Source organism: Trachemys scripta, chromosome 16, assembly GCF_013100865.1.
Source record: "Trachemys scripta elegans isolate TJP31775 chromosome 16, CAS_Tse_1.0, whole genome shotgun sequence".
In the NCBI taxonomy this organism is placed as follows: domain Eukaryota; kingdom Metazoa; phylum Chordata; order Testudines; family Emydidae; genus Trachemys; species Trachemys scripta.
Genome location: NC_048313.1, coordinates 10,679,820 through 10,690,631, shown reverse-complemented (window position 1 = coordinate 10,690,631; position 10,812 = coordinate 10,679,820). Strand labels below are relative to the sequence as shown.

The 10,812-nt window shown below is 50.5% G+C and overlaps 1 protein-coding gene across 1 annotated transcript; it reads right to left on the bottom strand.

The window, feature by feature from the left end:
* Positions 1-1,111: 1,111 nt before the first annotated feature.
* On the bottom strand, positions 1,112-10,612 carry LOC117889281 (peptidoglycan recognition protein 3-like). The gene is made up of 5 exons (XM_034793229.1): positions 10,479-10,612; positions 6,187-6,284; positions 5,427-5,637; positions 4,348-4,466; positions 1,112-3,646 (listed from the first exon to the last, which is right to left on the bottom strand). Exons 2-5 carry the CDS (start codon positions 6,233-6,235, stop codon positions 3,468-3,470), a joined length of 558 nt encoding a protein of 185 aa, XP_034649120.1. The 5' UTR covers positions 6,236-6,284; positions 10,479-10,612; the 3' UTR covers positions 1,112-3,467.
* Between the last annotated feature and the right edge of the window lie 200 nt (positions 10,613-10,812).

Here is a 10,812-nt window from a genome sequence, read left to right as displayed (position 1 = left end):
AGTGTCAGGGACTGGATATCGCAGGGGAAGGACTCAAAGGGACTCAGAGACTGGGATGCAGCTGTTGTTAACCTCCAAGGTGAAGTGAGGGCTGGCCTAGCCCAGAGGGGACACAGTCACCACAGGAAAAACTCCCTCTTGCTGGAGCGGGGGTAACAAAAGTGACTCAGAGTCACCGAACGGTCACACCCAGATCCCGGAGTCAAGTAATGACAAAAGAATCTCGGCTTTTTTTTTTTTAAAGTAAGCTTCCCGTCTTCATGGCTGCAGAGCACAACTGGAAACTGTGGCTTAAAAACCAGAACATGAACATAAATCACCCAAGATGTTATTAGTAGTTCTTAAATCTCGTGATTTATTAAGCCAATCTTGAGATTTTTTTAGGGCCCGACTCATGATTTTTGACCCTAGGTGGTCATACCTGTGCCAGCAGCTCTGTGCTGATTTGCCTACCTCTGCACTTTGCTTGTGGGCAGGAGCTTTTCCTGGAGCTATCACACCAAAATGAAACGTACTAAGCCACCAAAACTAGAGCGGGGTGAGTAATGGGCTTTTCAGTTTGTTGGCAATTTCAAAAAGTGAGGGGGGAAAAATTGCTTTGAGTCAGACAAAATTTCTGGAAAATTGCAAAGCTGGGGCGGGGGGGGGAATAATTTGAGAATGAACAAAACATTTTTGTTTTGATTTTGACCAATTTTTGATGCTTTTTAAAATCAGATTAAAAGAATTTTTGAAACCAAACATCGTTTCAAACGGAACCATTGACATGTTTTCAGTTTGAAACAAAATGTTTTGATTTTTTTCAGAAATTTGGGGTAGGTTTTTTCCCCCCAAAAAATGAACAAGTCAATGAAACTGAGGCCAAGCTGTGGAACGTTTCATGCTCACTGACCATGGCCTTGTCGCCAAAAGACGTTTGGGCCTAAACATTTCACCCAGCCGTCGTTGAAACTCAGTCAACAGCCTTTTGGATGCCCGAGGCATATCCTGGTAACCTACTAATGCAATGTGGCTCGTGGCTTCAGTTTTAATCTTATTTTTTATTATTATTATTATTATTATTATATTTGTTCATAGTTTCATAGAATTTAAGGCCAGATCGTCTAGCCTGGCCCTCCCGTATATCACAGACTGTTATATTTCACCCCCTCTTAAGCCCAAATTTCAGTTGGCTCCACTTCCACTGGAGGTTTTTAAGACCAGGTTGGACAAGCCCCTGTCAGGGATGGTCTAGGCTAGGTTTACTTGGTCCTGCCTCAGCACAGGGGCTGGATCTGATGACTTTACAAGGTTCCATCCAGCCCTGCATTGCTGTAATTTCAGTCCTCAGGAAACTAAACTGTGGGCTCCACAGGCAGAGAACAGGAGAGACCTCGGTTCCTGCAATGCCCGAGACCCCTGCAATGGCACGGCAGGAATTGATTGGGTGAGAAAACGTTGGCCGGGAGGGCGGGCACTACCCCAGATTTTGGAGGGGTTTCCATCTGGGCGGTTGGTTTCATGGGAACACAGGCACGCGTTTCCAGGTTTGGAGTCCACCCCCTCTTCCCTCTCTCCTCGCCACCCAGCCAGAATCCAGGCACATTTCATTTAGGGTGACAAGGCAGCAAGTGTGAAAAATCGGGACAGGGAGCTGGGGGTAATAGGAGCCTATATAAGACAAAGCTCCAAATATCGGGACTGTCCCTATAAAATCGGGACATCTGGTCACCCTAGTTTCATTGGGGCTGAAGAATTCGTTCAGGGACCAGGGACGTGGTCAGGGTTTGACGGGGATGGACTTCTGGAGGCCGGTGAGGACAAGAAGCTTCAGCAGCAGTGTTGGGGGCCAGCAGGGCAAGAAGACATGGATTAGCTTCAGAACCAAATACGGGAGAACCTCCGAGTTACAACACCTCGGGCACGGAGCTTGTTCGTCACTCTGAGCAAAACGGTCTGGCTGCTCTTTCAAAACTTTGCAACTGAACATTGACTGAATACAGCTTTGAAACTTTATTATGCAAAAGAGGCTTTTAAAATGCTGCTTTCCCTTTATTTTTTAGTGGTTTACGTTTAATTCAGGACCGTGATTGTGTCCTTCTGGTTCCAGCTGAGGCGTGTGGTTAACTGGTCAGTTCATAACTCCAGTGTTTGTAACTCTGAGGTTCGTTCTACTGTAAAACCTTTGCAGGGGAGTGAGGGTAAAGCAGGCACTGCCCGAGCGGAGGAGCTACACAAGATGAGCACATGGTTCGAATACAGCCTCTGTCACTTTATTTACAATTCTTTATGGGGTTGGCTCTGAGCTCCCTTTCTTGGGCCGCCCACATATTGTACCTGCCCCATCCCAGACAGAGCACACAATGACCTCAGATCAGAAATGCTTCCACCCTGAGTCCACGCCTCTGGTGGACTGGATAAGAAAATGCACCGTGCTGAATTTCAGTGGAACCTAGAGATTAGAAGGGGCGGGGGGGCTGATAGTCAGGAATCCTGGGTTCTACTCCTATCTCTGGGAAGAAAGTGTAGACTAGGGGTTAGAGAACAGACGGGGAGTTAGGACTTTCTGGTTCTATTCTTGCCTCTTTCATTGGTTCGCTGTGTAATCTTAAGAAAGTCAATGACCCTGAGTTTACTCATCTGTAAATTAGACCTACATCCCAGCAAGAGTGTAGGTAGGATTAATTAACCGTTCCTAAATCGCTGTCAGCTGAGGGGCCAAGCAAGATGAGCTCATCTATTGCATTGTTTTTCCGGGCTAGCCCGTGTCCTTAATTACGCCAAGTTTGTTTTGCTGATCTCTCAGCTTCGTAATTAAACAGATGAGGGAAGCTGGAAACCCTCAGTGCCTGTCCCTGCATCACCACTGGTCTTCGTGCTTTAAATGAGCCATAAACCTTGCGCCAGCTCCTCTGCCCTGGACTGAATTTCACTCAAATATAAAAAAAAAAAATGATTGCTACAGGCCACATTCTCCCCTGCAGCAAGATACACTTGGTGCAAGGTGAAGAGGACAGTCAGGAGCCACTGATCTCCCTTGAATTCTCATGCTGGCCCAGACCCAGCCTTGACATAAATTAGAGCAGTCTAGGGGCTGCTCTAATTAACCGCAGCTGGCGATGGTCTCGAAGGGCCACATTTGTAAAGTATTTAGGTACCTAGGAGGATTTTCAAAAGCAACAAGGTGCCTAAAATGCATTGAAATCAATGGGTTTCAAGTGCCTGAGCAATCGGCAGAAGAATTTTCTCTGTTGGTCTGACACCAGGTCAGAATTTCAACGGGGGGGCTCTCAACTGGCTGGATGCAGCCAAATCGTTTCCCCCATGCACTGCTCAGCAGACAGAACTGGGGCTGAGAACCCAACCTGAAACATTTCAGAGTCAAACTCTCTCTCTAGATTCACTAAGCACATGAAAAGAGCCTGATCCCTTGGCCAGCATCCTCGGCTTTCAACAGCCACGCGCGTCGTTCATCAGGCTGGTGGCACTCAGTGTTTATAATGGGGCCACGTCTTGAGGACCTTGCGGATGGGCTGCCCGGGAGAAATGGTATTGCTGACATCCCCGTGGGCCATGAGGAGGTAGTCAGAAGACAAGTAGCCATTCTTGACAGCGAAGTGGAGCAGGTGCTTCAAAGCTATCCAGGCCGCTGCGTTGGGAGACCTTCCTGAAAGAGACCAGCAAGGGATTTGGCTCAGAGAACCTGCCCGGCTTCACCTCTGACTCGGGACAGACCCCATGAATCAATCGAACGTTTTCTGAGCAGGTGCTCAGGAGAGAGATGGGGAGGATGGACCGTGGAGACCTGCAGCGCATCAGCTTGGGTCATTTCACCAAGAGGCCAGTGAAATATAAGAAGTGTAATCACCAGCCAGCTCCTCCATCCCACTCACCTCCCCACCCCCCACAAGTGATGCAGAGGGCTATGCATGGGTCATGGGGAGGAGGTCTGGAATGCAGGACAGGCGCCAGGCTGATGGAAGGGACCAAGCAGGCAGATATCCTGGGAGCCTTTAAGAAAGCTGCCCTCACCCCAGCGATGTCCTGTCCCTTTTGGCTTATGGCTGCACATGAGCTGGGCTTAAGCTCTTTGTGTTTGTACAGCGCCTCGCACAATGGGTGGAGTTCACCTCTCATGCGCTAGGCCTGATGCTGTCTCCCAGCACGGGGCCGAACTTGACCTACAGCTGGGAGATCCTCAGTTCAAAAGCTCTGCCCCCCGTATCAATTCCTATTGAATATGGCTGTAAAATGCCCAGATCAGTTCAACAAAATCTCCATAGCCACTGGGAGCGTCCAACTTCTGCAGTGACTCCTATCTCCGAGTCTCTGAGCCATGGGAAAACGGGAGCCAAGAAAGTCGCTTACCTGTAAAGTCGCCCATAAAGGCAATGCCCAGAGAGATATCATTGTAACCGTAAGTGTGAGCGCCTTCCGTATTCCAGCCTCGGCCTTCATACACCTTCCCATCCTCACCAATCAGGAAGCTGCAGGGATGGGAAAGGAAATGTTTCTAATCCAACATTTGCCATCAGTACTACAGCTGAGGTTTTCACCCTAAGGCTGCCTAGAGAGCCGTACGTCTAATTGCAATTCATTTTAACCAGAATTCTACCTGCATACCGCCGCCACCCGTCCCCCTGCTAGCATTGGTATCCAAACAGCAAAGGCAGGTTTGGAAGATCGCAGCTTAAACCCACAGCAAAGACAGATTTGCGGGTAAGGATCTGAAAAGCAGAGCTGGGCGAAAGTTTCTGAACAAGTTTCTAAACATTTTATGAATAGAAACGTCATCATTTTTTTTTTTTGTAACATCACCAAAATATTTTCACAGAAATGCGTGGGGATTTTCTACCTATCCTAGCGCTGCTTGGAATTTTGTTGACGATTGAGATATTTTGACATTTATTTTGAAATTCTGAAATGTCAACAAAAAATAAAAAATGTTGGATAAGTCCCACTAATTGTTTGTTTGTTTGCATTCCCCAGCTCTGCAGGTGAAACATTCATTTTCTTTGCAAGTGTTTTCTGGATGGGAGGGGGGAATCTTTATTCCTGAGGGTAGAGCCGATGTTTTTTTTAAATAACAAAAATATTAAATGAGTTGAATCCTTTGTTATAGATTCATGGCGATTAGTTAAAAAGAATAAGACCAACATTCCCAAAGTTGGGAGCCTACAGTAGCTTATTTAGCTGCCTAAACATGGATTTAGATGCCTAATTCTAGGCTTTCAAATTTGAAAACATTGGCTTGTATTATACAGATTTCTCCTGCTTTTTCTTCATCTCTTGACCAGAATCAGCTTGAGGGAAAAGCAAAAGCTACCACATGAAGCTGGTTCTGTGCATTAGCTACACTACTGAGCATCGGAGCTATCTTAGATGCTAGTGCACATGCGTAAGTTTCCGCTGGATCGGGGCCCAGAGAATGTGCTTTTGCCTCTTACTTGTAGGCAATGTTGCACCAGCCCTTGTTGTTCATGTGGTAATGCTGGATATTCGTCATCTGCTGGTTGCATTCAGCCCCCGTTTTGCAGCTGCCGCCGGCCGTGTGGAGGATGATGACGTACCCAGTCTGCACGGCCTTGAGAGGCGAAGAGCAGTTGGCGGGTCGGCCGCCCCATTTGCCGGGGCTGACAATGCGAAGGCAGAAAAACCCTGGAGGGAGAGAGAGAAAGATGAACCGAAGGGATGCAGCTGCCATCAGCACTGGGCCAGCAGTGCTCTCTGAACGCCCCGTCACGCCGGAGCCGGATAGTTTCAATGTCCAATGGATAATCCTGTCTTAGGGCCTGTTTGTGGAACCCATGTGTAAATGCTGAGCGGCCCAAGTACCAATTCTTGGGATTTTGGCTTCCTCCAATTCCCTGACATAAAACCCTGCTATAAGTGACATTTCAGTGACTGCCACTACCAAAAATTTAAAGACACCCCTAATAGCCTTCCTAATTGCTACATTCTGGGCAGCTTCTCCTTTGTATGACTGTGTGCCACGTACCCGGCTGAACAGACGTGCATTGCTACATTACTAGGCTTGCTTTAGATAAGGAGAAACTGAGGGCGGTGAAGTGACTTGGTCTCAGTCGAACACCGAGAAACTGGTCGAGACAAAAACAGAGCCCACTTCTGCTGGCTCCCACCCCAACGCTCTGCCTGCCCGTGTCAAGTCACTGAAAGAACTGTGGGTAAGATAAACCCTGGACTCACCCCATGAGACAGCACACAGGGCACAGAGGAACACGGCCAGCCGGAACATCCTGTGGGGCCTTCCGTTAAAATCCCCAAGCAAGAACCTTGACAATGACCTGGGAACAAATATTGTACTTTACACCAGGAGAAAAAAACTTCTAGTGCTCCAAGGAGCAAAATCAATGCAGGGAAAGAAACTGACAAACGATAAAGTCCAAAACACAGAGCCACGTTGTCGGCGGCGTGGCTGGATGGATATCAGCGGAGTTACACCAGGGATGGATTTCCCCCCCTCTTGTGTTTCCCCCCTCGCCCCGATCGTAACCTAGAATTCGGGTGTGCACGGAGAGGCTGCTCAAGGCCCAGGCTTCACTTCCACCTACCAAACAGGGCTTGAGTGATGCACGGACCTTCTGTCCACTGGGAGAATTTCCCCCCGAGTTCCCAAGCCAATGCAAGTGAGATTAGAGCTAGTGATAATAATGCTGATGTTTGTGATTTGCTGTATGGACCAAAGGTACCTACGGGCATCCAAAGACATAAGACATGACAAACATTAATGGCAACAGGACCTAGGTATATTCCTAGGGCTAGAGAAGAAAACAACTCTATCAACCCAACAGCCTTCCTGTGGGTAAACAACCAACCCACAGGCCCCCTCCATTAGGGTGGAAACAAACATCTCGTCAGTCTGGCTTGGCAGGATGCTGAGAATGCACCAGGACATAGTTTGAATGCTAGTTATTAATGGTATGGTAGCACCCAAAGGCTACAGCTATCATCAGGAACCTGCCGTGGTAGGAGCCGGTCAAACCCATAGGAAAACACAGCCCCTGCCCTTGGGCCCTACTTTATAAAGGTATTTAGGGGTTCTCAGCTCCGCGTTGCGACACCTCCTTGGCTTCGGAGCCTCTGCCTTGCTTTCAACAGCCCGTCAAAAACATTAGAAAAACAATTTGGGGAAAATTTGCAAAATGTCAGCGTTGTTTGTGTTCAGCGGGGTTCGGAGTTGATCCATTTTCTATTTTTTTGGCAACATTTTTCATGGCACTTTGAAGCAAATCGTTACTGAAATGTACCAAAAACCTGGCTTCTGGTCAATAAACATTCCTAAAGCAATTCTAACTCGTGAAAATGTTCACAACAAAAGAGAAGCTTTCAGTAGTGTCGACTGCTTGAAAACAGCTCCAATCACAGCCATAGAAATAAGCCCTTGTCGGGGCGTCTGTGTGATCGGCTCTCGTGAATGTGACCAGGAGTTCTGCAAAGTTTAGAAGGCCGGTTTTCGGAGAGGACAGTCGCCAGAGCTGATGGCTGTCTGTCCTTTCCGATGGGGATCTCGATATGGAATCCACAGGGTTCCACATAGAATGACACTGTTGAAACAAACGCACTATTTCTCTAGTACCTGTGGAGAGGAACGGGTGGCTTCTCTAACCTGACTACAAGTTCTCTCTCTCTCTCTCTAAGTATTGGGTTGAGCTGCATGTTTGGAATCAGGGCAGTGCCTAACCCCACAAACCCAACTTCCTGATTCTCTGGCTCATCCGCCCAGCCCTGCCTTATTTCATTCCTTCCGGCTGGTGACTCAGCCACTCCCCAGCCAGTCTAGGCCCTGACTGGGATGGCAGCACCCTGCTATTTGTAACGCGTTTATCCTCCCCACCCCGTCGCAAGGCGGGACAGGGGCTGTTAGCTCCATTGCCCAGAAGAGGAAGTGAGGCCCAGAAAGACTAAGTGACTTGCCCAGGGTCATGCAGGAAATCTGTGCCAGAGCAGGGAGCTGGAATAGGGTCCCCTGAGTCCTAGGCTTCCCCTCTAACCATTGCACTCTCCTTCCGAGCCAGCCAGTGCCACGCCGGCTCACAAGAGGAGTCTTTGCGCAGGGCCCAGATCCACCAGCCAAGTTCCCCTGGATGTGGGAACACAATAGCCACAGCGGCTACTGCAACGGCCCCTGGGCTGCCACTCCAGGAATTGAAGCGGTGAGGGTCTGGAACTAAAGGCAGGAGCTAAGGTTCCCTAGCTGCTAGGGCTGTAAGAGATGCGTGTCCTCCATGGATCAGACACGGAGGGCAGGGCCCTGCCATGCACACTCACCAGGGGTTACAAGACAACAGTCTCTGAGCTCTGGTAGCAGCCGTCCCAGTGTAACGCCCCACCTGATAGCTGGATTTCAACCTCTATCACCACGCCATAGACCACGCCCACTTCACCTCCCTTAGCGGGGAGGAGTAGTAGGCTGTTATCCTCTAGTAGACCAGTGGGCCAGGACAAACACTGTGCAAACATGGGGGCTCAGCTGGGGCTCTGTTCCTGGGATTTCTTCCCATTGATCCTTGTAGAAATCCCTGGCACCTGGGCCTGGAACGGAGGTTTCATTCGGACAGGAAGGGGGAAGCATTCAGGCCGTCCTTTCTGTGGATAAATAAATGGGGTCAGCTGCTACAGCGCCTGCTCTGTTCGCTAATGAGATGCACGTAGCCCCGGCAGGCGCCGCGTCGCACTCACAGCTGAGCTCGTCTGAACAAGGCTCAGCGTGCGGCTCTTGGTGGATGGCGGCGAATGCTCTCTGGGAGCAGCGCGGTGCTCAGGTACCGAAGGTCAAACCTCACGCCTGGGCAGGGGACTGGCACAAGGCCTGTGCACCACAGAACTCCCAGTGTGGCTGAAACAGGAAACCAAGGCACGGCTCAGTCTTGCCACAGCTGCCCGCTAAAATGGGTTCTATGTGGTAGGCAGCGGCTTCACAGCTACTGCACAGGTCTCTTGGACTTTGCCCACCCTGGGGTAAGAATTGCAGATCACACGGTACTCCTTAGCTGCCTCAGTTTCCCCCTATTTTGGCTGGGATCTTAGCCGCAGCAAGCCTCAACCTTGCCTCAGTTTCCCCCTTTCAGCTGGGGCCTTAGCCACAGTGGATCGTATGTGGGTCATAGCCCCCTGCTGGCCCAGGGTGAATTTAACCCAGAAAGCACGCTGGATCTTCACAGTAGTGCTTATGGGCATGTGGGCATGTCCCCCGCACAGCTAACTAGCTACAGATTGACGGCATCCCACCTCTGCCTGTCCCTGATTAGCACACGCGCCCCCAACAGACCCCTCTCAAAGGCTTCTGGGTAGCTGAGCCAAATCCAGACAACACGCTCAAGTATCTAACCCCAGGGGCGGCAGGTTTGTATAATTTTTGGTGGTGCCCAGAATGGGTCCAAGTCCCGCCCTCCCCACACACACACACACACACATACACACACACCTGCCTAAGGATCTGGGAGGGAGTTTGGGTGTGAGGTGCAGGGTGTGGGCTCTGGGCTGGGGCAGGGGTGCGGGAGAGGATGAGGCGTTTACCTCGGGTGGTTCCCGAAAGTGACCCACACACCCCTCTGGTAGCAGCTCCTAGGCAGAGGGTTGGGGGGTCTCCGCAAGCCGCTGCCCACAGGTACCGCCCTTGCAGCTCCCGGGAACTGCGGCCAATGGGAGCTGCGGAGTCGGCACTCAGGGCGGGGGCAGCACGTGGAGACACCCCCCCGAAGCTGCCTTAGCCCCACTGCACTGCCGGTGGTGGCGGTAGCGGCCGGGGGCTTCCGTGTCAACCAATCGGCATTTTATGACCCCAAAAAAATGTTGTCGGAGAATTCTGGCCCAGTTCTACCCCTGCTCTCAGGAGACTCTGCCTTGATTCAAACACCAGTTCCGATCCTCCAGCCTCACCACGAGACCCGGCCAGCAATCTGACGCTTACAGGGCGTGCGCCTGTGTTCTGGGGGGGTTGCGGCACCCCAGGTAAAATCCTGAAGCCTAGAGTCAATAGGCAGCCAGAGGAGTTTGCAGTGGGGAGATGACCCTGACTCCCATGGGCTCAAGTCCCCGGAAATTCGGGCCTTCCCCATGTTCTTAAACACCTGCAGCCACTTTCTGACTCTCAGCAAGGTAGACAGAGGAGTCAGTAACTGGCGCAAATGTGACTAGCTGTACTTAGGCGGACAGCAGGGAATGAGCCCTTGTGAGTGACCTACCGAGTTCAAAGCATGAGATGCTGCAGCTTCGGCGAAAGGGCTGGCAACCGCTGGCTCCTAGGTAGCTTACGTGATCCGGCCACTAGAGGGTTCTAGCATGGGTAATAACCCTCTGGCATGGGTTATTACACAGATATACCACAGGAGCCCTTGACTGGTGCAGTCTGAACGGCTCCATCACGTGTGACAGCAACCCTGAGGCTTGCTGAGCTGAGCCAGGACAGAAAGGGTGGGGTGGAAATGCCAAAGCAAAACAAAGAGCAAGGGAGCTGCGAAAAAGCATCTAGTATTTACCTGGGTCTCGCTCGATCTCCCCGAGTCTTCGTTCTGCAGGCACAGAGGGACGTGGCGCTTTTTATTGGCTGTGGACGTGAGGGAGAAAGGAGGTGTTGAAACAGCACTGGAAGGAAAAAGTCCCTTGGCCGGGAAATGATGTGTTGTGATTCGAGAGAAGGGTGAGAGCTGGCAAGTGCACACGTCTTGAAACACCGCTTTGGCATGGGCGTGGCCCGTGACGTCACGGAACGGAGGACAGAAGGGGTTTTCTGGCTGGAACAGAAACAATGAAATGCCAGTCAGTGCCAGGAGCTATATTTATCCTTGAAAACACAGGAGCTATTTGGGAAGG

Coding starts and splice junctions, on each gene's coding strand:
- LOC117889281 (XM_034793229.1), bottom strand. CDS start 6,235: ATGTTCCGGCTGGCCGTGTTCCTCTGTGCCCTGTGTGCTGTCTCATGG. Junction 5,638..6,186: donor CCTGTGTGCTGTCTCATGGG/GTGAGTCCAGGG, acceptor CTCTCCCTCCAG/GGTTTTTCTGCCTTCGCATT. Junction 3,647..4,347: donor CTTTATGGGCGACTTTACAG/GTAAGCGACTTT, acceptor GGTCTCTTTCAG/GAAGGTCTCCCAACGCAGCG.